We start from the raw sequence: 27545 nt of genomic DNA, 5'->3' as shown, positions 1-27545 counted from the left end.
AACATATTGTGTGAGCCTGTCTTTGTTAAACAGCATGGACAGGAGACCTATTTTATACAGAGAGGCAACAGTAAGCTTGGAAGTGATTTCACTTGCAAGTCTGAACGCTTTTCAAGCATACATTAACCTTTATAATTGGTAGATGGAACCATTCCCCGTTTAATGAGAGCTTTCCAGCAAGTGCAGTTTTCCCAAGGGCACCAGGGGCTGGACAGTGCTCAGGGGCTCTGTCCTGTTTCTTCATTGCTCGGTGCTGGGGTTTGGCGGGGGCGGGAGGGGCCTCTGGCCTCTGCACTTCCTTCACCTCATGTTGTCTCCTCTCCCCTGCAGACTGCAATAAGGTTACTGACCAGTGCCTGTCCTTCTTCAAACGCTGTGGAAACATCTGTCATATTGACCTGAGGTACTGCAAGCAGGTTACCAAGGAAGGCTGTGAGCAGTTCATAGCTGAAATGTCTGTGAGTGTCCAGTTTGGGCAAGTGGAAGAAAAACTCCTACAGAAACTGAGTTAGTCCAAGGACAAGTATGTAAATAAGGGGTGGGGAGGGGGAGGGATCATGGCAGGGGAGGGGAAAAAACTTTACAGAAACTAGGGCTTTTATTTTCAATTTGGAACTTGAAACAACAGACCCCACGATTCCATTCTGCAAGTCTTGCTGAGGGAGAAGCCGTCCTGGCTCCTGTTTGGGGGAGGGGCGAACTGGACACTCCCCCTTCAGTCTCTCCGAATTATAACCGCACCGCTTCCTGGACCATTTCTAAAGGCGGCCTTTACCAAGAAGACATTCCTGCTGGAGAGGAGGACAGACTTCGAAGAAATTCTCTTACTGAAGCATGAGCTTAGGAGTTTCGTGGGTGGTGGTGTTTTCGTTTTGGACACCTTGTTCCTTGCAGCTCCGGGGGTCGGTGTCGACATTCAGCGGACCACACGCCACATCTGCTGCAGTCGTGACATTTTTTGTTTGTTTGGTTTTGTTACATCTTACATTATGCAGAACTATTTTTGTACAAATTGTTTAAAAGTTATTTATGCAAGGTTTGAATGCATACCTGTGTTTTTATTGTTTTGAGATTGCCAACTTCCCTGGTTTCCTAAGGTAGGAGAGAACTGAACCTGTACTTCATCCACACAAATAATCATCTACACACGTGCCCAGATCCGGCAGAGCAGGCGAAGACCTTCCAATTAAAAGCATGTTTAACTGGAAGTTGAGAGCCTGCTTTGTACGTCGTCAAGAATTACACAAGCATGTGGACATATGTTAATTATAGTCGAAGTAAGACACTTTGCCAAGTTTCCTCTGTATAGAATTCACCCATTTCTCAAAATGTTAAAATTCAGACTTCAGCCTTTGCACTCAGGAGAGTTTTGCGCCAGCATGAGCTCTTGTATTCTACACGGATCTAATTTATACAGTGGGTCAAGAAGTAGAATAAATGATCCAACATAGCCTTTCTTTTCCTTTTTTCTCTCCTTTGAAGTGAGTTGAGTTCTCGTTCAAGGCTTATAACACGGCTGTTTCCTAGTTGTAAAGTTATGCCTTCATAAGTGCCATTGTTGTTAAGATGCTGTTTTCCTAGACCTTCCCTGATGCGGTTTTACCTTTGTTGAATTTGTATAAACAATTGTACAAAAAAGCACTCTCGGCCTTGGAGAGTTTCTGTTCGAGGGGGGTGCTAGAAAGCTGACTGAGAAGTCCAGGGCCAGCAGTCTCGACACTGGTATAAACTACCTTAGTCGTCAGAGATCCGCAGTGGCCCCACGGTGCCCGCGGTTTCCCATCTGCAGTTTCTGGCCTTGGGGGAAAGAAAGGCACAGCCCCACTGGCCTCGGGGAGGTGGCTTACCTGTGCGGGTGCCTCAGAGTCCACCTGTGTGAAGTAACAGCCATGGCCCCTTGGTGTTGCCACTGCCGTGGTGGGGGGCAGGGGGGTCCAGCTCCTCAGCCTCTCCCTGGAGCCGCTCCCGGAGGCCACACGCTGCTCTCGGGAGCCTTGGGCCAGGGCCGCGGCTCTCGCCAGCTGGTGGACACAAACCAGGGAGAAGTCATTTTAGATCACACAATTTTTTTTAAAGAGGGTCCTGCAACCTTCTACTCCCACATAGATAAGGCTGCTGCTGTACTGATTCTGAAAATGGAGAAGATAACCCACCTCGTTTCCTCAGTAGTTCGTTGCCTCCCCCTTCCTTTTTTTTTTTTTTTTTTTTTTTTTTTGCCACGAAATGGTTTTAGATCCCACCCAGTCTCATGCCTCCTGTTAGCTTAAACACAGAGATCCTTTAACTCAAACTGGAAACCAGAATTTAACTCAGGAGATGCACCTTACAGAGGTAAGATTAGTTTAACACTATGTTTTGTTTTGTTTTTAGATTTTATTTATTCGAGCACAAGCAGGGGTGGGGGCAAAGGGAGAGGGAGAAGCAGATTCCCTGCCAAGCCGGGAGTCTGACATGGGGCTCGATCCCAGAACCCTAAGATCATGAGCCAAAGGCAGATGCTTAACCAACCGAGCCACCCAGGGTCCCCAACACTATGGTTGGTTTATAAAAATACGGCTTACCTTTGCAAGCCTGTTCGTTCATCTGGGGAGCAACCCCACAGACCCCAGCTTGAGTTCCCTGAACTTCCGAGTAAGCCTTATCCTGATGCCGCCTCTTTGGGAATTGCTTTAAGAATAACTGTTCTTGGGTGCCTGGGTGGCTCAGCGGGTTAAGCCGCTGCCTTCGGCTCGGGTCGTGATTCCAGGGTCCTGGGATCGGTCCCGCGTCGGGCTCTCTGCTCAGCAGGGAGCTTGCTTCCCTCTCACTCTCTCTCCCTGCCTCTTTGCCTACTTGTGATCTCTCTCTATCAAATAAATAAATAAATAAATCTTTAAAAAAAAAAAAAGAATAACAGTGTTCTCCAGGTGAACAGTCATTGGGGCCAGAGGGCCCCGTTTCTCCTGTAATGTTTCCAGGAGTTCGCAGGTCTGCCAAGAGGAGGCAGAGAGGGCTGCCCGGGCTGGGGAGCCAAAGCTATCATGGGACACGCCTCAGAACCAAGACACAGATCTCTCCAGGCCTGAGGCATGCCACCATCCTGCAGTGGCGGCATATCCGCTCCCCTGAACAAGCCAGTCTAGGTTATACCCCAGTACAGTTTCTGTGCAGACCTGTTACTTTTCAAAATGAGTTTTAGGGATATTTGGGTGGCTCAGTTTGTCATGATCCTGGGATCCTGGGATGGAGACTCGTGTCACAAGCTCTCTCTACTCAGCAGGGAGCCTGCTTCTCTCCTTGCTGATCCCCCGGCTTGGCGCTCTCCCACTCTCTCTGTCAAGTAATTAAGATTTTTAAGGAAAATATATATATATATTTAAAATATATATATAAAAATAAGGGGCACTGGGTGGCTCATTCGTTAAGCATCTGCCTTCCGCTCAAGTCATGATCCCAGAGTCCTGGGATCGAGTCCCACATTGGGCTTCATGGGAGCCTGCTTCTGCCTCTGCCTGTCTCTCATGAATAAGTAAAATCTTAAAAAAAAAATAAATAAAAATGGGGGCGCCTGGGTGGCTCAGTGGGTTAAGCCTCTGCCTTCAGCTCAGGTCATGATCTCAGGGTCCTGGGATTGAGCCCCGCATCAGGCTCCCTGCTCAGCAGGGAGCCTGTTTCCCCCCCCTCCTCTCTGCCTACTTGTGATCTATCTCTCTCTGTCAAATAAATAAAAAATAAAATCTTCAAAAAAAAGATAAAAACAAAAATGAGCTTTAGATGCGGTAGGCCTGAGCTAAATACTTACAAATAGTTGCTCTGAGAGTAATAATAGTCCTAGACTGTAACTGATGAAGCAAAAAAAGGAGCATAAGCCAGAGGCAGTGCTTCATGGATCAGATTGCAGTTTCCTAATCCAGAAAAGAGGCTCCGCTCCATCCCTGCTTCCTCTGGGGAACCTGGGGTTTACAAAGGATGACCACCACCATGGCATGTCCAAAGCATCGAATGCCATCCTTGCATGTTGTGAGGGTAAGAGCAAGGGGACAGCCTCGTATTCTGCTGCGGACCTTCAGACCTTTATCCGTGTATGACCTGTTCAAAAGCTTCAGGAGCCAGAGCATGCCAGCTAGGAAATGTACGTTGCAGGGGGAAATGTCTGCCCTCTGTCAAACAAGGCAGTCAGCACCTTGTGAGTTGTCACGTCTGTTAGGCTAAAAATTTCTGTCGGCTATTCACTAAGCCAAGATTACTTCAAAACACTACCTTGAAAAATCCACCATTAAGGGATGCCTGGGTGGCTCAGTCAGTAAAGCGTCTGGCTTCAGCTTGGGTCATGATCCCAGGGGTCCTGGGATCGAGCTCCGCATCAGGCTCCCTGCTCAGTGGGGGGCCTGTTTCTCCCCCTGCTTATGTGCTCTTTCTCTGACAAATAAAATCTTTTAAAAATCCACTATTAAGAGTTTTCGTTCTCTTGCTAAAAACAAGTACCTGAAACAACCTCTATAAATCCAAGAGGAAACACCAAACGAGCTATTGAAGCTGAGGCCACATACAAATGAATCTCAATTTTCTAACTTAAGACAAACCAGCACCTTCTGCTCAGCTTCTATTTCTGTGTTTACTATCACCTGCTGGCCTGGATTTGAAGACTTCTTTCCACTGAATTAGCAGTTTGTGGTTAAGGTTGGATTTCTGGAGTTCACGGTCTCACGAGAGGTACAGACCGGGTAAGCGCTCCTACCGCTTCAGCAGGGGTGGGTTTTATTGCTTCTGCGGTGGGGTAAGGATCCGCTCAGGCTGCTTACCATGAACTGTGGCCAGCACCCACCCTGTGCTCTGTAGGCAAACAGGAGAGAAAGTTGTTTGAAATACCCGTAAGGCCTGGGTTTGCATGCAGTGTCCCTCAAAACCAGGAGACACGGGAAGGCATGCTTTTCTTCACAACTAGGCCAACTTTCTCCCTACACCGGGGGCAGACTATCTGCCTCCCTTGCTATAATCTTCAGATTTGTTGACTGACTTGTGGATCCTGAGCACTTAAAGGCATCTGTGCTGTCCACTGCAGAGTCAAAACATAAAACCCGGGGCACCTGGGTGATTCAGTGGGTTAAAGCCTCTGCCTCCGACTCAGGTCATGATCCCAGGGTCCTGGGATGGAGCCCCGCATCGGGCTCTCTGCTCAGCGGGGAGCCTGATTCCTCCTCTGTCTCTGCTTGCCTCTCTGCCTGCCTGTGATCTCTGTCTGTCATATAAATAGATAAAATCTTCAAAAAAAAAAAAAAAAAAAAAACATAAAACCCAACAGGACCCGGCTGAGAAGTTAGGCATTTCTTAAAAACATACCTGCTGAAGGAATCAGTTCACAGTCGGTTTCAACCAAAACACCACCCTGGTTGGAGTTAGATGTGAAAGTGAAGCGATTTCAGATCATTCATGTTCTAGGAACTGTTCTGCATAAGCCTATGTCTGGTTTCTCTTTGCTGGGTGATAGCGGAAGAATTAAAAAAAAAATTAGTGTCAGAGCCGGGTTCACGTTCTGATGTTAGCCACTTCCTTTTTAAAGTATCAAATATTTTATTGCCACTTTTTTTGGTAACAGCTCTATTAAAAGATAGTCACATACCAAATAATTCACCCAAGTTTTAAGTAACCAAACCCCTACCCCCAACGTGGGGCTCAACTCATGACCCTGAGATCAAGAGTCGTATGTTCTTCCGACTGAGCCAGCCAAGTGTCCCAGCAACTTTCTAAGATTTTAGACAAGTTCTTTAATTTCTCAGAGGTTCCCCATCTGTGAAACAAGGCAACCGATTTCAGAATGCTAAAGAGAACCAGAAAGCACCCAGCACAATACCTGGTCACAGGAGACAGCAAGTCTGTGGTTCAGCTTACTGGTACGTCAGCAGCAAAGGTAGATCAAAGACTGCAAGTCTTTGAAGATGCTCCCCGTCTCCTGTGAAGAAGGGTGCCAGACCAGGCACAGACACCCATTCGTGCTGTACCCAAGTGAATTAGGAACGGACTAGGACAATGTAAGCAAAAGCATTTCTTAAAATCTAATTTTATTCGTAAAGTTCAAATTAGCTAGCGGTAGCACTGAAAATACACTTTCACTATACAAAACAGTGTAAACTGATTACACATTAATAAAGGATTTAACACACACACACTTCTCTAACGAAAAGAAGCTAGATGCAGCCCTTGCTCTAAAAAGCTGTACCTGAACAGAAACGGACATGTCGAGTCTAAGGCCCCGGCAAGTTGACTACAGACTGTCGGTTGTTCCCAGTTATGTTTAAACGCAGAAATAGCAACAATGTGGAAACTTACATTCATCAAATAGTAGCATTTAAAATCTACATGACTAATAAAGTGAACATTCAGAGGGGCCACTGCTCAGTGTGTACATGTGGGCCACTTGTGGACAGTGATGTCATCCAAAGAGAACAGAAGTTTCAAACATCTGAGTAGTTTAAGTTAAAAATAGGATGAAGGAGAAATAAGAGAACAGGATAACTGTTCTTCAAAGAGAGCAACAGCTGATGCCACAAGCAGTCTAACTTCATCAGCGATCACTCGGACACGGGATGGAGCCCCCGGGACCTGCGAATCTGGCACAGCCACGGGCTGGCAGGCGTATGGCACAGACCAACGTCACCACCACTTAGGAGGGAGCTTTCTGTCCCCAGTTAGTAGTGAAAATAATTTTTAAAAATAGTTTTCAGCCTTTGAACAGTTAAGTTTCCAGTCGCTTCCATACATTGAAATGTCTGGGATGGAGCTTGGGGGCGAGTGTGCCGTTGGGAGGCGCCTGGGCTTCAGGACTTGAACACGTGCACGGCGCGCACCACGTACTGCCGGCAGATGGGACACTCGCTCATGCGCTTGCCGCACTTGGTGCAGGTGACCATATGCCCGCACTCGAGCAGGACGCAGTCGATGACGGCGTCCATGCAGATGCGGCAGAGGCGGTCATCTTCCTCATCCTGCAGCTGCAGCCGCTCACCATCTGAAAGGCAACAGAGAGCTGGGGCTGCGGGCACCGCACTGCCTGACGGGCGCTAAGCCCCGCACGAGCCCGGGGCTGTAGGAGACATAACCCAGCTTCTCTGCACTTCCGGTCCCTCCACTAGAAATGGCAGTGATAAGGATGCCCACACTTCGTGAAGTTTTGTGAAGAAGAAATGAGAAATGCTTAGCTTATGGCCAGGTAGGAAAGGCCCAACAAATGTTAGCTACTTACTTCTATTTGATAGCTGTAATTCAAAGTTTACATGATAAGGAGAGATTACCTCTATAAGTACAAATGAAGAAACCCAAGGTTGTCCTATACCTGGGCGTCAGAGCACATGAATGGGATTTCCAACCCAACTGCATGGCCCTGGGAAAAGTCAGTCCCTAGAGCTTCATCTCCACACCAACAGGAAAGTTCTGAAGAGTCGTATATCAAGTAGCCTGTACTTGGGGGAAAGTTCAGGAGGATCTCAGAAGCCAGCTGAAGTCTGCCTAACTGTAAGCACACAGGCCATCCTGGCTCTGTGACCCAGATTTAGGTTCTGAGAAGATCCAAGCTCTGAATAAGAAACTCCTTCAGAGTTTCAAGAGTTTACGTCAGCCTGAGATTTGGTCCTGGAGCTACAGACATCGAGGCATCCCTTCTTACAGGTGGTAGAGGGGATTGATGGGAATGTCATGATTTCAGTCAGAAAGAACAGAAATTCAACCCCGAAGGGCCAACGGTCTCTGAATTTAAGAGAAATAACAATGCCACGTCCAGACGTTCTTAAAAACCGGGGACTGGGGAGAAAGGATTCAAAGGGTAAGACAACAGATGGGCCAGTAGAGAAGACACTGGAGGGCTCCTGAGTAAACCAGAGTCTAGGCTGTGGTCTCCTCTCCTGCATGGAAGTTTCCTTCCAACTCTTAAAAGCTCTGAGCAGAAAGCAGAGGAGCCAGGGTCTGTCAAGGCTATTAGGAAAGGCTACTGGGGTGAATCACGCCAGAAGTGCCCGAAGCCAGTCAAACTAGGGAAGATTCCAGCTGTGGTCAAAACAAAAGGGAGTTTTCCACAGGCCTGGAGATTGGACCCGGGACAGAGTAAGCAGTGAACTAACTGAAAAAGGCACTTTGGCAAACGTGCGTGTCTTGGCCTCCTCTACCATAAACCCCCGGAGGGTGGGAACAGCCATGAACCACCAGTGCGCGCCCCACACAGTTGTACACACTCTACGCTTACTAAGCGAACGGACCTCTCCCCTCACCGCCAGAACACCGTTTCCCAGCCACAGCCTGGGAAGGCTCTGATGATTAAGATTCCCGTGTCTACCCTTGTGGTATCATCTTAGAAATGGGTATGCCAAAATACTTCCTGCATACTCTGGACCTAAGTGTTTATCAGTAATTGCTGTATTATAACCAGATTTGAAGGGGAAAAAAAAAAACCTCAAGATGATAAAAGTTAATGATGGGAGGACTGTTTAGATAGGAACATAATAGGGCGCCTGGGTGGCTCAGTAGGTTGAGTGTCTGCCTTTGAAGCAGGCCATGATCCTGGGGCCTGGAATCTACCAGCATGGGGCTTCCTGCTCAGCAGGGAGTCTGCTTTTCCCTCTCCCTTACCCCTCCCCCTGCTCCTTCTCTCTCAAAACAAACAAAATAGATAGGAACTTATTTGTCAGTCTGAACACCACTGAAATCTTTTTTTCTTGCCTATAAACGCTCTATGGCTTGGCCCTAAGGACTTCCACTCTATGCCTCATCAATACATAGATCAGGAATTCTTAACCTCAGCTTCCCCAACTCACACAGAAACCTAATACTTGGCGCTAAGAACTACTTCACTTCTTTGCCTCTAGGGAATTTTTTTTTCCAGTGAGGATTTAAAAGCTACAATTGAGAGAACCGAAGTATTGGCCTGCCAGAAGAGTTAGCGGGAAAGCACGCATTTTTACAGAGACAAGGGATTTCATTAGGGTTCTAACAAATTATGGCAAGAAAACCAGACTGAACAGATGATGACTTAACTCACGTGGCAATGGCAGTCTCAGAGCCAACATCACATAATAAACATACTACCTAACAGCGACCGATTCAGACGTCTAATTTGTTCGATAAAAGGATATGTAATTTTCTCAAAAAATGTGACTTCGCTGTGACCGAAACAGCTCAATTTGTAAAACTCTAAAGAAGGAAAGTATAGGGGGAAGAAAGAAAAAGGAAACCTACATGACTTTTGGTTTTCTTCATTCTCTTTGTATAACCGGTTGACTTTCTCCACCAGCTCCCATTTTTCACAACAGCCAGAGTAGTTGACAAAATTCCGAGCCAGGATTTCCTTCAGCTGGCGCACGCTCATTCCTTCCACATCTTCAAGGCTTGACAAGTCAGACAGCGAAGCTCTTACTCGCTTCTTAGAGAGCCCAGGCGTCTGCGATCACAGAGGGCTTCCATCACCTCGGCTCCCGCAAACACAGACCTCGAGCAGCGAGGGCAACCGCATGCTCCCCTCACCCTCCCGTCGCCACTGGACACTCCTCCCAGACTCATCAGTTCTTCAAGTGCCGCCTCTATTAGGCTACATTCAAACCAGAAGAAACAGCCCAGGCTAATCTAGCAAAAGTCCACATAGGCACTTGCCCTGCCTGCCCGGCTGGCGTGTCAAGAAAGCGAACTTTACAGGAGCACTCACCTGCTCCTCCAAGTTTTCTTCGTCCTCATCCTCCTCCTCGTCATCTTCATCCTCATCATCTTCATCCTCCTCCTCTTCAGTGTTTGCTGAAGCGATTTCACTTTGTACCTACACATATCGACTGGATTAGGTCAGGAATCCTATTTTCCTAACAGGATCCATCCTGTTTGTCAATGTTCAACACTGAGAAAAATCCTTCCCAAGATCCTCCCCAAGAATGACCCCAGCACCTGGCGTACTCCATGATGACCTTGGACCTGGAACACTGCTGCTCCTCCCAAAGAGCTGGGCGCCACATGGTTTCATCAACAACTTACCTGCCGTGAAGATATCTCAGAAGCCAAATTCCTATGTGTGTAGGAGTGCCTGGGTGGCTCAGTAGGTTAAAGCCTCTGCCTTCGGCTCAGGTCATGATCCCAGAATCCTGGGATCAAGCCCCACACAGGGCTCTCTGCTCAGCAGGAAGCCTGCTTCCTCCTCTCTCCCTGCCTGCCTCTCTGCCTACTTGTGATCTCTGTCAAATAAATAAATAAAATATTTAAAATTCCTATGTGTGTATTCCTGACCAGAGTATTAACTCCCTGAGAAAGGCCACATCGTGAAATGCCAAAGCCGTCAGTGTATGCGGCTGCCCTGCTTCGTCATCGAGGGCCCTGTGCGAGGCTGCTCTACCTGGAGCCTCGAAGATACTGACAGAAGCTAAAGCTCTAAGTTCAGCCCACTCGATCTGAAAGACGCCAATCCTACTACAATGCACCTAGACATTCTGATTCCAAAGAATGCTTTCTAAACCTCTTCGCTGATGGCTGATGCTAGTTCTAGTTCTTAGCAATTCCTCAACGATCAGAGGTGCTCTTTTTCATGAAGGACAGAAAGACCGTCAACTTGGGTTATGTACCTTCTTCCATATCCTTCTCTTTAGACTTTGACTGGAGCTCTACAATAGTTTAGGTCAGTTCCCAATTTCCAATATTCCACCGCACTGGGTCTGAAGCACCACGTTGCAGCACCCAAAGACCCTGACCTTCCAAGAATGGTCATCTACCCAAAAGTGGCACAAAGGTCAGATGTGTCTTGTGTTTGCAAGGCTGTGATGCCAGATCTCACTTGGGAAAATAATATAACTCCCAGGTTGAACTTCTCTAATTTATGACTATTTGGAAGGCGAGACTTCCCCTCTGCTTTTAACATCTTTCTTCAGGGAAGAGAATTAAATGTGGAGAGAATTGTTCAAAACAATCCATTCGGCATTTCAGAATCATTCATACATACAAACTGAATTATTAATTACAAGCCCTTGTGTGTTATTCAATCAGGATGCCCTGACGCACGGGGACAATATTCTGCCCTGGCATTTCTTTGAAATTAGTAGATAATCACACTCTGATTAATTCAGATGGCTTTTTCCCATTATCTAAGTTGGAACAATTTTACTGTAGCAAGCCAACTGGGCATTAGGTTTACTTACACTATTGTGTCCACTGTCACAGACAAATAATCTTGCAAACATTTATACACTACTTTCCACAGTCATTCCTTCAGCAGTTACTATTTAACTTAGGAAGAAACTGAAGTAACTAGAGTCAAGAGACCGATGAGCTTCAGACAGTTGACTTTGGAGCTACCCAGCACCTCGGCTCAGAGACTCACAGCGGGAGAGCCTGCACGCACAGCGTTCAGCAGCGTGTGGTACCTCTGCTCCCAGGGGGTTTCTGAAGCCCTAAAGGTCCCACCCTATATGGCCAACTAGCAGTGCCAGGCCCTTGGCATAATTATACCCTCGTACCTGTGCCAGCGCCCCAGATCCTAAGGTCCGGTCTCCACCCATAAGGTCTCCCTGAAATGAAGACATGGTAGCAGAAGGGGCTGTATAGTTTGAAAAAAATGAATGTGTAAAAAAGCTAGAAGTCTGGGACCGTGAGGAATTCAGGCTGCTCGTGTCCAGGTCATCCTCAGAGCCCAGGCCGTGGTGGCAGAGTACCAAATCTACCAAGTCTTCTTTCTCTCGACAGGTATCGATTGGGATGTTTCGAAGAATGAGATACTGCCGGAGATCCTTGACTTTTAGTCGCATTAACTGAGGGCGCTGAAAGGCCGTCTCTTGTAGTAAGTGACACGTGGAACATCTACGGAGATTTTCTTGTAAGACCGAACAAACTGAGCAAAAATCCTTCTTGCAGTCACAACACACATGCTAAAGAAAACAGAAAGAAAAGCAGCAGCTAATGATAGCCAGACACAGGCCACTGTGAAAGCACTAGTGTTCTTTTTGCCTTCTACTGAAATTCAATTTTAGTTTCTAACTTATGAAGTCTCCCAGGGCCCCTGGCTACTCTCACAGCCACCTTCGTGTTCCAAAAGCCACAAAAATCAAAACACGCTCTGCTGAAGCAGTTTGGATGCACAGAAGTTCAAATACAGCCCTTTAAGAAAAACATACACTCTTGTGTTAGTGAATTAAAACCTTTCCACCCCTTGGCGCAAACATGTAATTAGCAGAACAGAGAAGACTTGAACCACGTGGAGCAGAAAGCACAACCACAAACTCTTCCTACTCTTTTCCTAGGTCAACAATTTCCCCATTGAAAGAGAAGCTGAAGCTGGGGTTGGCGGGGTGGACAGGGAGACCAGAGGGAAAGAGAAGGGCAAATTATCTCTCAAGGTCATTCAAAGCAGAGGATCTCACTAGTACAGTCATCTGTATCCGACTGAGCCTTCATCACGCTCAGAGTCACTGCACTAGTAAAGCTCGAAGACGACACTCAGCTGTGGTCCTTTCTGCTCGCCGCATTGTTCCCACAAGCGAACACCTTGTTCCTGCCGTACTTAGGAGGACTGAACTGACATCAATGACTGTGAGACAGCCTCGTAATTTTCTGAGACTGGATCTCAGAAAAAAATGACTTTTTGTCTTAGAGAAAATAACTGTTTTAGCCCAAGTGTTTTAAGCTGAATCTCTACACAGTGGTTGCCTTTCACTAATTTCTTCACTTCCGGTTACAAATGTGGGTAGGGGGCACCTGGGTGACTCAGTTGGTTAAGCGACTGCCTTCAGCTCAGGTCATGATCCCGGAGTCTGGGTATCAAGTCCCCCTGCTCAGTGGGGAGCCTGCTTCTCCCTCTGACCCTTTCCCCTCTCATGCTCTCTCTTAAAAAAAAAAAAAAAAAAAAAAAAAAATGTTGGTAGGGATACATTTTTTGAAACCTGAGGTCAGTTATAATAAATCATCTCTGAACAAAACTGCAGACTAATTAAATCTCTTGTTCCAAAACATAAGCATAATCAGGAAGAATCAAAGTATACAGAGCTCAGAAGACAAGATGCCTGAGCAACATGTGAAACACAGAACATTTGAACAGTAATACAGTCCCTTCAACTGAGTACTTTTTTTTAAGGATACTATTTATGTATTTGAGAGAGAAAAAGAACATGAGTGTGTGGGGGGGGAAGGGCAGAGGGAGGCAGAGATGCAGACTCGTCGCTGAGCAGGAAGCCCAATGTGGGGCTCGATCCCAGGACCCTGGAGATCACGACCCAAGCCAAAAGCAGACACCTAACCGACTGTGCACCCAGGCACCCCCAGTTAAGTACTTTTCTGAATGGGAAATGGTTAATGATTTTTGGTAATTTTAATGAAAAGAAATGATTCGTTAGCATTCAACATATAATTAAGTAATGTGTCTTTTGTATATAACATTTCATCCAACTTACCTTCTTTCTAAAGACTGAAAATGAAAGTCCACAGGCTTTGCAAACTATATTGGGCCCTTCCGTAGGTGCTGGTGGGTAAGCGGAAAAATCAGAGTTTGGTGCAAATCTGAATGGACCGGTGCCTCCTGCAAATCCTGACTGCTGGCCCCTGACAGCTCCTGTTCCCATGACTTCATTCAGCAGTCCACAGCACGAAGCCCACATAGATGTGGCACCCGCCTGGAAAGGAACACAGGACCACAGTTTAAAGCTGAGTGGAACCTGGGCTCTCTGGGAACTTCAGGGAATGCCAATCTGGAGAAGTACATTTGCCCTAAATAACTGAGATTATCCTTCTAAGGAATGAAACTGGTTAATGAATTTTAGGTGTCCATTATAATTCGACATTTGTATACACTACAAGGTGATCACAAGTCTAATTCCCATCCATCACCATACGGTTGAGCCCCTTCAGACATTTTACCCCTCCTCTTATCCCTTTCCCTTCTAGTAACCAGCAATCTGCTTTATGACTTTGTTCGTTTTTGGTTTTTTTTTTAATTCCACATATTAGTAAGATCATACAGTATTCTTCCCTCTTTGCCTGACTTGTTTCACTTGGCATAATTCCCTCAAGGTCCACCTGTGTTGTTAGAAATGGCAAGATTTCCTCCTTTTTGATGGCTGGGTAGTATTCCGTTACATGCACCTACCCCCCCTTCTTTATCCATTCATCCACCAATGACACTTGGGTTTTCCTATCTTGATTATTGTGAATAATGCTGCAGTGGACATAGGGAATGTATAGATTTTTGAGTCAGTGTTTTCATATTCTTCAAATAAATACCCAAAATGGAATGGCTGGATTATGGTAGTTCCATTTTCAATTTTTCAAGGACCCTCCATACTGTTTTCCACAGTGGCTACACCAATTTACATTCCCGCCAACAGTGTACAAGGGTTCCCTTTCCTCCACATCCTCACCAACACATATTATTTCCTGTCTTTTTTATAACAGCCATTCTAATAGGTGTGAGAGGATATCTCACTGTGGTTTTGACAGATTATTCTTTGAAGCATTAAAATTTTAAGCTCTTTGAAAAGGTAATTTCTGGTATTTTCATAGAGTACTTGGAAATGGGGAAACTTGTGACATCATTAAGCAAAAGGAAAAGATACAATATGAACCCAATTTTGTAAAAAAAAAAAAAAATCCACGTAACACTGAAACAGAGATACATGCACACAGAGAAAAATGACTGGACAGAAGTACAGGCTGTGCAACATGTGGGATATGCTCACACCAGCACAGCTGTTTGCTGTTTATCTGAAATTCAAACTTGACTGAGCACCCTGTATTCTGGCAATCTTCACCTGGTGATCACTGTACTAGATAGCACCGTCCTACAGGTTAAGGGAGATTTTCCCAGCTATCATTTAGCAAACAGAATATAAATTCAAATTACTTAATTTCATTAAACGTCTGTTCTCTCATTTGTCGCCATGCATAATAAACTATGGCACATATAAATTTTATTTTGAAAAAGTGACTGGGAAAACATCAAAATGCCCACTGAAGCTCTAGGGTTTAATATAACTTGTATAAATCTATTTTCTTGAGTTTTTCTCTACCGTCCAAACTCTTTATAAATACATCACTTTGATGTTAAAAAACTATTTTTAAAAAGCAGTGATCCTATCTTTTCAAAATGAAAATACTAAACACAATTTCTGATGACTGGATAACGGTAATGACCTTCCAGGGCGTAAGGGCTATTTGTCACTCCACTAAATGACTGGAAATTAATGTACTGCCTTTTTTTTCCTCCTGTCTCTTCCCTCCTGTCTCTCACCACTGCTCACATTATACTCACCTTCAGCAACCAGTTTCCTTTTTTACTGCAGACTCAGCAACCGGATAACCAAGCTGGTCAGAAGTACATATGAAAATATATTTTCAGTGAGCACTCAAGGCACTTTCCCATGCAAAGGTATAAGAGCTATAGTGTTTGGAACCAGTGAGCTTTTACCCCTTGTCCTGATTCTTAAGCACATTCTAGACTCTAGATTATGTGATAGGTAATGGAAGTCCAGGTAGGTGAGATGTGATTTAGTTAAAATGGCAACATAGTTCCAGACTTTATTATCTAACTCTATCAAACATTTACTCTTTGTCCAACAAGCTCTTTAGAAATTTTTTTAAAAAACAACCTTTAAGGGCTATTCAGAATGCTATAGAAGACTCATGCTATTCTTGCTACTTCCCACACATAATGCTATACTAAATATAGGGGAAGGAGAAGGTAAAGCAATAAGAAACCACAATACAGGGTTCAAACTGTCTCAAGTCTCAGGGTCACTGACTTGAGTATTACATAACTTCACACCCTATAATTCTAGAGAAACAGTGATGCCTTTAAACGTCAGGTTAAATTATCATTAATAGTTCACACCTCTAAATAAATACATACCTCAGACTCTAGAGACATGATGTTTAAACATAAAAGCATGAAAATCCAGATTAAGTTCGTTTAAAGTGGGTGTTCTTCTTTGCGGCGAGCACACAACGTACAGATGTGTCGAGTCATTACATTACACACCTGAAGCTAGGGTGACGCTGTATGCCGACTACACTTCAATAAAAACTTTTAAAATTAATTTTTTTAAAAAGTGTTCTTTTAGGGGCGCCTGGGTGGCTCAGTCGTTGGGCATCTGCCTTCGGCTCTGGTCATGGTCCCAGGGTCCTGGGATGGATCCCCGCATCAGGCTCCCTGCTCAGCGGGAAGCTTGCTTCTCCCTCTCCCTCTCCCTCTCTGCCTGCCTTGTGCTCCCTCCCTCCCCTTCTCTCCTGTCAAATAAATAAATAAAATATATATATATATTTTTTAAGTGTTCTTTTAGCAAAAGATTCATCCTCAGAACTTTAAACGATGAGCTGCTGGAGGGCCTGACTGACTCAGTCAGTAGAAATATGTGACTCTGGATCTCAGGGTCATAAGTTCAAGCCCCACATTAGACACAGAGATTACTTAAAAAAAAAAAAAAAAAAAAAAAGGAGCTCTTAAAACTGAAAAAGTTTTTAAAAATTCAATTTGTGGGGCACCTAGGTGGCTCAGTTGGTTAAGCATCTGCCTTGGCTCAGCTCATGATCTCGGGGTCCTGGAATCGAGCCCTCTCCAAATCAGACTCCCTGCTCAGGTGGGAGCCAGCTTCCCCCTCTCCTTCTGCCCCTCCCCTGACTTGTGCTCACACTCTCTCACTCAAATAAATAAAATCTTTAAAGAATAAAATAAAAATTCAATTTGCAGTATACCTGAAACTAATGTAACACTGTTAATTATACTGGAATATTAAAAAAAAAAATGGTTTTCAAATTTGCCATTGCGGGGGGGGAGAATTCAACTTATACATATCATTTTTGGGAGCAAAACACCTCAACTGCAGAAAGTACCACTGGAATAAACTCTTCTTCATTCTAGTTTAAAGTAGCAGTTTTCGGTGAGCTTCGGCTTCCTGCTGATCTAGGTAGTACACACTTAATTAAACAGCTATGTTGGCTTTTATCCCCTTTCTGATTCCCAGTGATGCTGCCTCCCGGACTCACCTACAAGTTCCTTGTGAACACAACTCCCTTCTTCTACAGCATCTAGCTCGATCACCATGACTGATAAGAACTAACAGGTTTCTTTGCATTACCTTTTTACAGGTAATGTAACATCAAATTTTGCATGCCACCTAGAAAGATCCAATTGTGACTAGTGGAGAAAGTATTACAGGTAAAAAGGATTCTGGCCCAGCAGGCATGAAATCTCAAATGATACTCCCACTTACAAGCAGCACTGTCACAGCTCGTTCTACCAGAAAGCAGTTTTATAATGAGAGTTAAGGAAGAATACACATTTTCAAACTCTATTAATGAGTATAATAATTAAAATTCTAAGCTGGGGGCATCTGGGTGGCTCAGTGGGTTAAGCCTCTGCCTCTGGCTCAGGTCATGATCTCAGGGTCCTGGCTTGAGCCCCAAATCAGGCTCTCTGCTCGGCGGGGAACCTGCTTCTCCCTCTCTCTCTGCCTGCCTCTCTGCCTACTTGTGATCTCTCTCTCTCTGTCAAATAAATAAAATCTTTAAAAAAAAAAAATTCTAAGCTGAAAATATTCACAGCTCTAGTAAAGCGAAAAGGAGGATTTATTTTGGGAAAACAGGTAGAATATCAATACCAGAGAGTCACAATTTCATCCCATTCCTTGTTTCTATAAAGGGGAGAGAATTTCCTCTTCAGAAGGGAAAGAAGTGAAAACAATGAAAGGAAAAACAGTGAAAAGAACACTCCTATCTTCTTTCAGGCATCTCATAACAAAATAAAAAACAAAGCTCAAGCCAACCCCTAAAGTGTTGCCCCAGGCAAAAACATGTTACTACAACCTAATATTTGGCATAACTCAGCCAAAGACCATAGCAAAGGGAAAAAGGAAACCTGTGAAAAGACCTAGGTCTCAGCTTCATTAGATCTGTGAACTTAGACAAAATCTCCCAATAAGAAAATACTCTTAACATCACACTCAAGGGTAAACCTACGTATGTGTACTGTTACCCTCTAATGATAGCATTTGCAACACCCCAGTCTTCTTCTAAGTTCAAAATTTGAAATTGTGGAAGCTCCAGTCACTAGTTTTATTTGAAGTACCTTTCTTTCACATCCAGCATATTTTAAAAAATCCATTCCATTCCCTGCTAAGTCCCTTGTTTTCTGGCATCCCAGTGCTGAAATGAAAGTGATTTCTTTGGTGATTTGAACCTCCCCGACTTCTTGGGAGCAGGTATTTTCAGTCCTGTACCACAGCAGCTTCTGTCAAGGTCTCTTGATAGGAAATTACACAGGCCTGTGAAGTGGCCCGGAAAGTCATGGTTGGCCTCAACAAGGGAGCCTTAAGAAATCCTGATGCCTGGGTCCCACCTCAGATATTCTGACTTAACTGGTCTGGGGTATAACCTGAAGCATCAGATTTTTTTTTTTTTTTTTAAAGTAATCTCCACCCTCAACATGGGGCTCAAACTCACAACCCTGAGACCAAGAGTCCACATACTCCACACAGTGAGCCAGCTGGGTGTACCCAGAATTTTTTTTTTTTAGGTTCTGCAAGTGAGTTGTATTACAGTGAAGGTTAAAGGGTGAACAACTGCTCGGTTTAGGTGCCCTCTTCCTGCCTACATGGTTTTAGCTGAAGACCACTCAGCAGAATGCTGATGAGAAGGGGCTGTGGTTACTTCTAAGGCCTGTTCCTCTAGAGTTCCAGGAGCAAGACGTCAGCCAAACGCTCCTCACAACCTGCTGACAATTTTTCCCCATAAGAGTGGGTCATGTCTCCAGTGCTGCTTCTCCCTCTATAGTCTCCCCTAATCCCTTCAGAAAGGCTTGGCTGAGTTTCTAACCATCTCATGGATTCTTAAATTAGTTCCTTTCCACATATTGGCCTGGAACTTTTGCTTAAATTAGTTCGTTTCCACATATTGGCCTGGAACTTTTGCTGAAATTGGTACCTTCCTTCATTTTTCATTTATTCCCTCATTTTATTTACTCTTTGCTTTCTGGCCTTAACTTTTTATTTCCTAACTTATTCCTCTACATGTTTTGTGTGAAATCTCTAATACTAGGAAGACAGTGATTTCTGGGACAAAACCCACCATCGTTCAAACTATTTTTGTCCTTCATCTCCAAGTTGAAGAATCCATTCAGAAGATGCTCTCCCCAGGTCTGGTTGGGCTCCATCTCCCTGCCACCCCTTTAGTAGGTTTCATCTTCTAGTACTTCCCTGTAAAGTCCCAATTTCCTAAATTTTTTCTGCATGTCCCCTCAGGGCACAGGTATCCCTACCTCACAACCAGCACCTTCATATTCACTTAATAATGCTTGAAGTATCCTAAACCAATCTTTCCCTTCTCAACTGTCCAAATTTTGTTACTACTTGCCATGACAGTCCCAAATTTCAAGTGACAGAATCTATAAAAGCAATTAGGAAACTATTTCAGAGAGCACTGACCCAAAAGTTTACTGAATGTGGGATCTTCAAGGGGGTGTGGAGAGGGAACATGCCAGCTGATCCTCTGAGCTCCCGACTCTGCCTCTATTTCCTTGGAGCCCAGTTACCAGATCTTGTAAGGTAATAGCCAAAAAGCTTTCCCCCTTTTGCATCTTCCCTTTAAAAGCTTTAGAGACCCGGGTTCGGGTTCTTTCTCTCTGTCTTCCCCATTCTTTAATACCTTCCACCAGTTTAAGCAGCCTGCATTCCCTTCTTTTGTCTTTTACTCACTCTCTGTTCACCTTCTGGTGGTAAGATTGAAACATTTTCCAAACCATTCCATTTCCTCCTAGATTTTCTGGGCAAACCTAATTCCTTAGACAGTGCAGAAAGCACAGCCCTTTGGCTTCTAAATTTGTAGTAAATTGAGTTGTTGCCCTGCCCTGATTCCAAGTGCAAGGTATGGTGACCCTTGTGTGATTTAAAAAAAGCTACCCTTTCCATGAGTGAGGCCAACGTCTGGATCTCTGAAAACTACAGCTATGATCTGGGCTTATGTGACTAACAATTCTAAATCCTACTTGGGACCATGGCTGACAGCAGGACTTTATGGGCTAAACCACATGAAACTAAGAGATTGGAAAGAACAATCTGTAAAGATGGCTACGTTTCCTTCCTTGACGATAAATGTAGTTCAAAAATGGAAAATAGGGGCGCCTGGGTGGCTCAGTGGGTTAAACCGCTGCCTTCGGCTCAGGTCATGATCTCGGAGTCCTGGGATCGAGCCCCGCATCGGGCTCTCTGCTCAGCAGGGAGCCTGCTTCCTCCTCTCTCTCTGACTGCCTCTCTGCCTGCTTGTGATCTCTCTATCAAATAAATAAATAAAATCTTTAAAAAAAAAAAAAATGGAAAATAACTGAATAAGGCAACTATCTACCTATGCGTGGCACAAAACTAACTCAAGGAACTTAGCTGTTTGCAGTTTATTTTCTACCCACCAATGACTAGTGAAAAATAAATGGATTTGCATAATCTAATTTCCTACATACCACCTTAGGCCAAAATTGCTCTTGAATAATTATGGGACATGGCCTGTCTGGCTTGTATGAGTCAGAACAAGGTATCACATTAAACACGTACATGGCCCATGGTAAAAAATCAAATTCTAAAGGTTCCTGTCCAGACTGGCTCAGACACCTAGATCTCCTCATGTTCTTCTGGTATCCAATGCCAGTTCTTGTGTTTTTTTCCAAAGCCAGTGCACCATGATCGTAGGGGGGCAGTAACTACCTTTTTTTGTACTCCCAGTTTGAAACTAATTAAGAAATAATGCAAACAGTAGTTTAAATGTGAAAGCATACCTTTAGCTCTATAGCCCATCAGTTTTGATAACAGATCAGTCACCAGCAAAGCTGACCAACAGAAGCTTACCATGTAGTTGACCCCATAATGCTATCACCCCATAGGAAGACAGATCGGAGTAGGTCCCAGAAAGTGCTGTTTGGCTCCTGTACTAAAACTCACCAACATAAAAGTTTCTCTTCTTTCTCTGATAGCATAAAGGCTGAAAGTGTTTGTCCTATATTGTTTATTCCTAGAGGATGAATCAGAAAGTCTCTCCCCTCTGCAGGAATATAAAGGAGGGAAGGGGAGTGTATTCACAAGCCTAAACAATTTGTGTGCGAGTGGGACTGAGTTTCCACTGCTGTGACATTTGTTTCCATGATACACCACCAATATTACAAGCACTCTCTCAGATTCCTCAGTCAGATTCACACAACATAAGTCCATTCTGAATCACCATTTCAGTCAACAAAACCAAGAGAAAATGTGTTGTCTTTGTAAGAAAGATAACCAAGCATCATTCTGGCACAGTGCCAGTTTTCAAACGGCCTCAAGGTTCAACCATCTTTGTGTAGGTATGTGTGTTTGTGTGTAATCTAATGTGCTTTTTAAAAAGATTTTATTTATTTATTTATTTGACACAGAGAGAGAGATCACAAGTAGGCAGAGAGGCAGGCAGAGAGGGGGGAGCAGGCTCCCTGCTGGGCAGAAAGCCCGATGTGGGGCTTGATCCCAGGACCCTGAGATCATGACCTGAGCTGAAGGCAGAGGCTTAACCCACTGAGCCACCCAGGTGCCCCCTAATGTGCTTTTAGAATCCCTACTGGGGAGCGGATAATTCCAAAATGCTCAATTTTAAAAAGTTTGCTACAAATTTTGAATCTTATTCTAAACCACATCAGGATGTGATCCCTTTTAATGATTCCACCAGGGGCGCCTGGGTGGCTCAGGTCATGATCCCAGGGTCCTGGGATCAAGCCCCGCATCGGGCTCTCTGCTGAGCAGGGAGCCTGCTTCCCTTCCTCTCTCTCTGCCTGCCTCTCTGCCTGCTTGTGATCTCTGTCTGTCAAATAAATAAAAATCTTAAAAAAAAAAAAAAAGATTCCACCAAATATAATAACCAGGCAAACTAGAAAGAAGCCATGCTGGGGAACCTGGGTAGCTCATTTGGTCAGTTAAGTGTCTGCCTTCAGCTCAGGTCATGATCCCAGGGTCCTCCGACAGAGCCCCATGTTGGGCTCCCTGCTCTCTGTCTGGTGCTCCCCCTGCTTGTGCACTTTTGTGCCCATACTCTCAAAAATGGATAAATAAAATCTTTAAAAAAAAAAAAAAAAAGAAAGAAAAAACCATGCCGGTTTCCATGAAGATTAAATGACAATCAATGAGAAAGTTCATGGATTTGAAAACAGAAAACTAACGATCATATTATAATACCTTTTTTATTTTAAAGTAAGCTCTCCACCCAATATGGGGTTTGAACTCACGACTCTAAGAGTCACAAGCTCTACTAACTAAGCCAGCTAGGTGCCCCATATTATTTCCTTTGATTAAAATAGGTAAAGAACAATAATAATAATGCCATCTCCTAAGAGTTGCTTGCCGTAACTCTAAATTAAATATAATACCGTATACAGCTACATTAAAGAAAAACTTCCAAATTTCAAATTCAAGAGTATTAATTTTCTTGGATGTTGTATGAAGCTACTGGGACCAGGCAGGAATTCAGTTCTTCCAATAATGAAGGCTTCCTTGGAGAATTCACTCACCATATGTGTTATTTTCAACTCCAAACAACTTTGTTTGCTAAAACTCAATGTCCTTATGTTAAGCAACATGAAAAGATGTTTCAAACCATATCACCAGTGATAGAAAAAAATAATTTTAAAAAATAAAGTTTAAATTTCAGTTAGTTTAAGCTTTCCTACAGAACTTAGGAATAGCAGAAAAAAACAAAGCAAAACAGAAGAAACAGTTGAGAAGTTGAGATAATTATCAAAAACGTTTAACCTATTTAGACCCACTTTTTTTTTTTTTTTTTTTTAAGATTTTGTTGATTTGACAGAGACAGTGAGAGAGGGAGTACAAGCAGGGGGAGTAGGAGAAGGAGAAGCAGGCTTCCTGCTGAGCAGGGAGCCTCATGTGGGGGCTTGATCCCAGGACCCTGGGATCATGACCTGAGCTGAAGGCAGACGCTTAATGACTAAGCCACCCAGGTGTCCCTATCTACAGCCACTTGAGAAGAATATGCTCCTTAAAATGTGAAAGCATCTCATATTGAAACTGCTGCCTCGACTGAAATAAAATTTGCAAGAAAGTCTACCTTTTACATTACCAAATAATCAGACCATAGACATCAGACCATCAGACAAAGGAGGAAATTCTACATCCTAAATTCTTTCTCTCATACAATCTGGACATTAAGCAGGCTGCAAAAACAGATGCTGATCTTAAAAATGCATATTTTTAGGTAGGAAATTTGGCCAAACTGATAGACGGATTTTTAGAGTAAGGTGTTCTGGAATCATAAATATTACCTTCCTCTTATTGGGGTTTTGTTTTGTTTTTAAATAGTATACCTGATCCTTAGCACCACTCCCCCACCTTTCAGAGAAAAACAAAACAAAACAAAACAAAAACCGCAAAGGAAATTATATCCAACAGATTTCTTTCTCCTTAATTTTTATTTTGAACTTGAAAGAATGAACATGATTAGTACAATCAGGGGTGTGCTCAATATAAATACGGAAAAACAGGAAGGAGGATTAAATCAATATAGGACACCAATTTGGGTTTTTAAAACCCCTTAGAGGGAATTAATTAGATGCTATTCTAAGGTTAAACAGTTACTTGAGTTTTGAGAGGCAAAACTTACTTCGAAACATCAGTTTGTAAACAAACAAGTTAAAGGAAGAAAGTAAGTACCCATTCTACACATACTAAAATCAGCTACTCCTGGGGTTGAGTGAAGATGTAATTTTCTTTTTTTTTTTAAGATTTTATTTATTTGAGAGAGATCACAAGTAGGCAGGGAGGCAGGCAGAGGGAGAGGGGGAAGCAGGCTCCCCGCTGAGCTGAGAGCCGATGAAGAGCTTGATCCCAGAACCCTGAGATCATGACCTGAGCTGAAGGCAAAGGCTTAACTCACTGAGCCACCCAGGCACCCCAAGATATAATTTTCTGATTGTTTAACTCTCAAAAGTAATTTTAATTCCCCTGAAAGAAGTTCTTGCTTCAGTGAACTTCACATGTTAGGATTCCATGGCATCAGGAATCACTGACCCTGCCCAGAAATCTACAGATGAGCATGTTCACAATTAATTTCAATTTTAAACAAAGTTAAATAATAAACAATAGGGGCGCCTGGGTGGCTCAGTGGGTTAAAGCCTCTGCCTTCGGCTCAGGTCGTGATCCCAGGGTCCTGGGATCCAGCACCACATGGGGGGAGAGGGGTCTGCTCAGCAGGGAGCCTGCTTCCCCACTCTCTGTCTCTGCCTGCCTCTCTGCCTACTTGTGATCTCTGTCAAATAAATTTTTTAAAAACTTAAAAAAAAATTAAAAAATAAACAATAGCCCAAATCCTGTGTTTCAGGAATCCACTTTCCATAAAAACATAAATGAAAAGCAGCTATCTTCGTAACAGTCCTCTTGCACAGACTGGTGTCTATTTTTTGCTTCTTAAAGTATGTTATCTTTTCTACATTTTCAACTACCACCAAACTTTTTTTCTAAAATGTCAACTCAGAAAGCACAGTCTTCCACATAAATTGATTTTAAAGAACTTGATTAAAAATTTCAACACTGGAGATGTGTGGGTGGCTCAGATCATGATCCCAGGGTCCTGGGATGGAATCCCACATGGGGCTCCTTGCTCGGTGGGGAGCCTGCTTCTGCCTCTGCCTGAGGCTCCCACTGCTTGTCCTCTTGCTCTCTGGCAAGTAAATAAATAAAATCCTTAAAACAAAAAAAAATTTTTTTTAATTTCAACACTGGACCTGTCACTACTTTTCTCTTTCTACACCTAGTTCATTGATGGGTCACAAAGTTAATACTAAACAAGATACTGACATTCTTTGAGGCCATATGCATATACATGCATACACATATGTGTGTGTATACATATAAAGATAAAGATATATATAAAGATCCCTGTTTTGTTTCTGAATCTTAACACAGCAAGATGATGGTTTGCAGCAAAGAAAGCTAGTTTTGGATATTTTAATATCTATTATCTTCGCACTTTAACACACAGTTCAAAAAGTTTCCTATTTCCAAAAATCTTGTTTACTGAGGCCAGAAATATCCTTTTTCGCTTTTTAGCATTTTGCTTTTGATACCTCACGTCATATTCTGCTTTGTAACATGGTTACCTGAGAATGTCTCTACTCTTGATCGGCGAACTCCTAAAAGGTGAGATCGCATTTTCAATTACTCCAACTCGGCAAGTCTCCCTCTCACTAACACAAAGGAAACCTTCAAGAAAATATCTGCTGAATTTCTCTAGCCACTTGGCACTCCCTGTCAATCTTCCACAGCAAATTTTTGAGGCTCTGTGAGGGTAGTTTTAAGCTAGCAGTTCACTCTGTTAGTTCCCTTACCCACAACAAACACGCCTCTTCACAGGGATTAAAGAAATCGTCTGTGTCTGAAAGAGTATCACTTTACGACTCACCCCACTTGGTTTGAGTTCAGCAGACGAATCAATACCTGAATTGATTGTCGTACACAGAGCTCTTTGGAACTCTGAGATCAAGTTGAGAAAATCAGCTCCCAAAAGTAGGCCAGAATCTCCCCCCTTCCCTCTTTTCTTAAACTTCTCACTCACTGATGCTCCCACGCTCTCACACCCACCTTGAAGAACTCAAGCTGTCAAATTACTTGCTGCGTACCTAGTGGCGATGGAGACACATCTAGTTTGCTAGCGCTCTAGGTCACGGCCCCAATAACAAGCCTACGCAGAAATCCAGAAGGGTGGGCTCCCCGCCCGGAGGCATTTCTAACCTGTTAGCCTAGTCCCAGCCTCACGACTCCCCGCACTACTCTTCCTCCCTTCGTCCTGCAGTCTCCGTCCTGCGACAGTCCCGTAGTGTTCCCGACATTTGGGTTAGTTCAAGGACTCAGGGCGGGAGAGGGCACGCTGTGGGCAAAGGCATGGAGAGCTGAGGCGGGAACCAGGGGGTCTGCTTTAAGCCCCCGAGGAAGCGGAAGGGCCAAAAGCAAAGACGGGCCCACCAGGCTTGAGCGCGGGGGGGCCGCCCGGCCTCTCCCCCCCTCCTCAGGCTCGCTGAAGGGAGCCGCTGTGGGAGCTGGAGAGGTCCTGGAGACCAGGATCTCGGCTCTGGGCTGGTCAGGGCCCGGATGCCGGCCCGGGACGTCCCCCAGCGGAGCTCTCCGAGTGTCTGCGGGGAGAACCGCTGAGGCTAAAGGAAGACACTTCAGGCTCGCCGGCCAGTTAGGAGAGGCGAGGAGGAACTGCCCGGCCCCACCGGCCCCTCACCTTCATGGCCGCGACCGCCGCGTCTCGGTCGGCTCTACCGGGGAACTAAGCACCATAGCAGCTCCTCGAACAGCCACCCTCCTGCCTTCTGGGCGGCGATTACGGCACCTCCCGCGGCGACCGAGCGTCCCGACGTAGGGGCGTAGTCACGCCCGCCTCACGCCCCCGGGAAGATCGCCGAGCGGCGGCCGCGGCGGCCAATCCGAAGCCAACGCTCTGGGGGCTGGTCACCAGAGCCAATGAAGAGGAGGGAATGGGGCGGGGCCTTTGGCCGGCCGGGTAGGCGGAGGAAGACTCCATTCCACCCGGAGTGGAGATGGGCGGGCCTGGGCGTGGCGGGAGGAGCCCGCAGGGACTGGTTTCTTGGTTGGGTCGCTGAAATAGGAGCCAGCGTTCCCTGAGGGACCCGTATGCTAGAGATTTAGCTTTGAGGTTAGGTGGTCAAGTTTCCAGGGCAATGAAGGCAGGAAGGGGCGTGGTAAATTTGAAAACGCCGGGTGGTTTGAAGGCTTTTTTCTTTTCTTTCTTTCTTTCTTTTTTTTTTTTTTTTTTTTTTTTTTAATAGCCGCCAGAACCGGGCCTCGGATTTCCTCCGAGACGTTCAAGCCGCTCACACTCGGTAATGACCTTAGGTCTCCTCTCTGGAGGGTCGGGTGAGCAGCGGCAAGCTGTGCACTCTAAGACTCGGCTCTAATAACAAGCTTTTATTGAAAACACTTAAACCAACGGTTCTCCAATCCCAGCTGCTCTTTTAGAGCGACGTTCAAAATAACCAAATCCTAATCCTGACACAATGAGGGGATTCGGATGAGCCCTTGGAATTGACTTTATGTGAACAGAGAAAATTGAGGTGGTAAAAATAAAGTATCGATTTCTTCAACCCGACTGGATGACACTCCGTTGGTTTTGTTTCACTACGTCTCCCCTCTTAAATCCACCAGTATTTAAAGAAAGAGACATGAAGATGTCCATTCACTCACCTCTCATAGGACCTAAGACTGTTCTATTTCTTTTAAATAGGTTTACTTATATGCACTATGTCAGATTAAATAAAACAAAGGGACTTCGCTTCCTTCGGCTGCAAGAATACTAATTTTTTAGGTTACATTTTAGCGTACTTAATGTTTAACTTCTTATAGTATCCTCCTGAATTTTCTTCTTTGGGAAAAAAAATGCAAAGAAAGACTTTCATTCACCATGTTGGAGCAGTAGCTGAGCTCCATTGAGAAAGAGTATTAATTTATTCTTCTAATGATCTAGGCACTAAGAAACTCAATAAAAACTTGCAGGTGGGACAAAGCCGTAATTCTCCCAACTAAGAAAGGAAGCTGCAG

General features: G+C 44.4%; 2 protein-coding genes and 1 long non-coding RNA gene across 3 annotated transcripts in view; 1 reads left to right on the top strand and 2 right to left on the bottom strand.

Moving 5' to 3' along the window:
• Window positions 1–512, top strand: part of KDM2B (lysine demethylase 2B) — a 121990-nt gene extending 121478 nt beyond the window's left edge. The window contains 1 exon segment of the mRNA XM_032876342.1: window positions 331–512. Within this exon segment, the coding sequence (XP_032732233.1) occupies window positions 331–512 (182 nt within the window).
• A 3921-nt stretch (window positions 513–4433) lies between these two features.
• On the bottom strand, window positions 4434–6547 carry LOC116878650. Its single transcript, XR_004384862.1, has 3 exons — window positions 5831–6547; window positions 5320–5456; window positions 4434–4812 (listed from the first exon to the last, which is right to left on the bottom strand). It is a non-coding gene; the product is annotated as an uncharacterized LOC116878650 (long non-coding RNA).
• A 12-nt stretch (window positions 6548–6559) lies between these two features.
• On the bottom strand, window positions 6560–26336 carry RNF34 (ring finger protein 34). Its single transcript, XM_032876341.1, has 6 exons — window positions 26212–26336; window positions 13377–13595; window positions 11451–11858; window positions 9665–9772; window positions 9202–9403; window positions 6560–6985 (listed from the first exon to the last, which is right to left on the bottom strand). Exons 1-6 carry the CDS (start codon window positions 26215–26217, stop codon window positions 6795–6797), a joined length of 1134 nt encoding a protein of 377 aa, XP_032732232.1. The 5' UTR covers window positions 26218–26336; the 3' UTR covers window positions 6560–6794.
• Between the last annotated feature and the right edge of the window lie 1209 nt (window positions 26337–27545).

This window comes from Lontra canadensis, unplaced genomic scaffold (assembly GCF_010015895.1).
Source record: "Lontra canadensis isolate GAN:19392208 unplaced genomic scaffold, GSC_riverotter_1.0 scaffold58, whole genome shotgun sequence".
NCBI classification, from domain to species: Eukaryota; Metazoa; Chordata; class Mammalia; order Carnivora; family Mustelidae; genus Lontra; species Lontra canadensis.
This window is presented reverse-complemented; position numbering and strand designations above follow the sequence as displayed.

Excerpts from the sequence above, each read along its gene's own strand:
- RNF34 (XM_032876341.1), bottom strand. Across the intron at positions 9,773-11,450 it reads GATCTGGGGCGCTGGCACAG|GTACAAAGTGAAATCGCTTC; the intron begins GTACGAGGGTAT and ends CGATATGTGTAG. Across the intron at positions 9,404-9,664 it reads AAGAAAACTTGGAGGAGCAG|ACGCCTGGGCTCTCTAAGAA; the intron begins GTGAGTGCTCCT and ends CTGTGATCGCAG.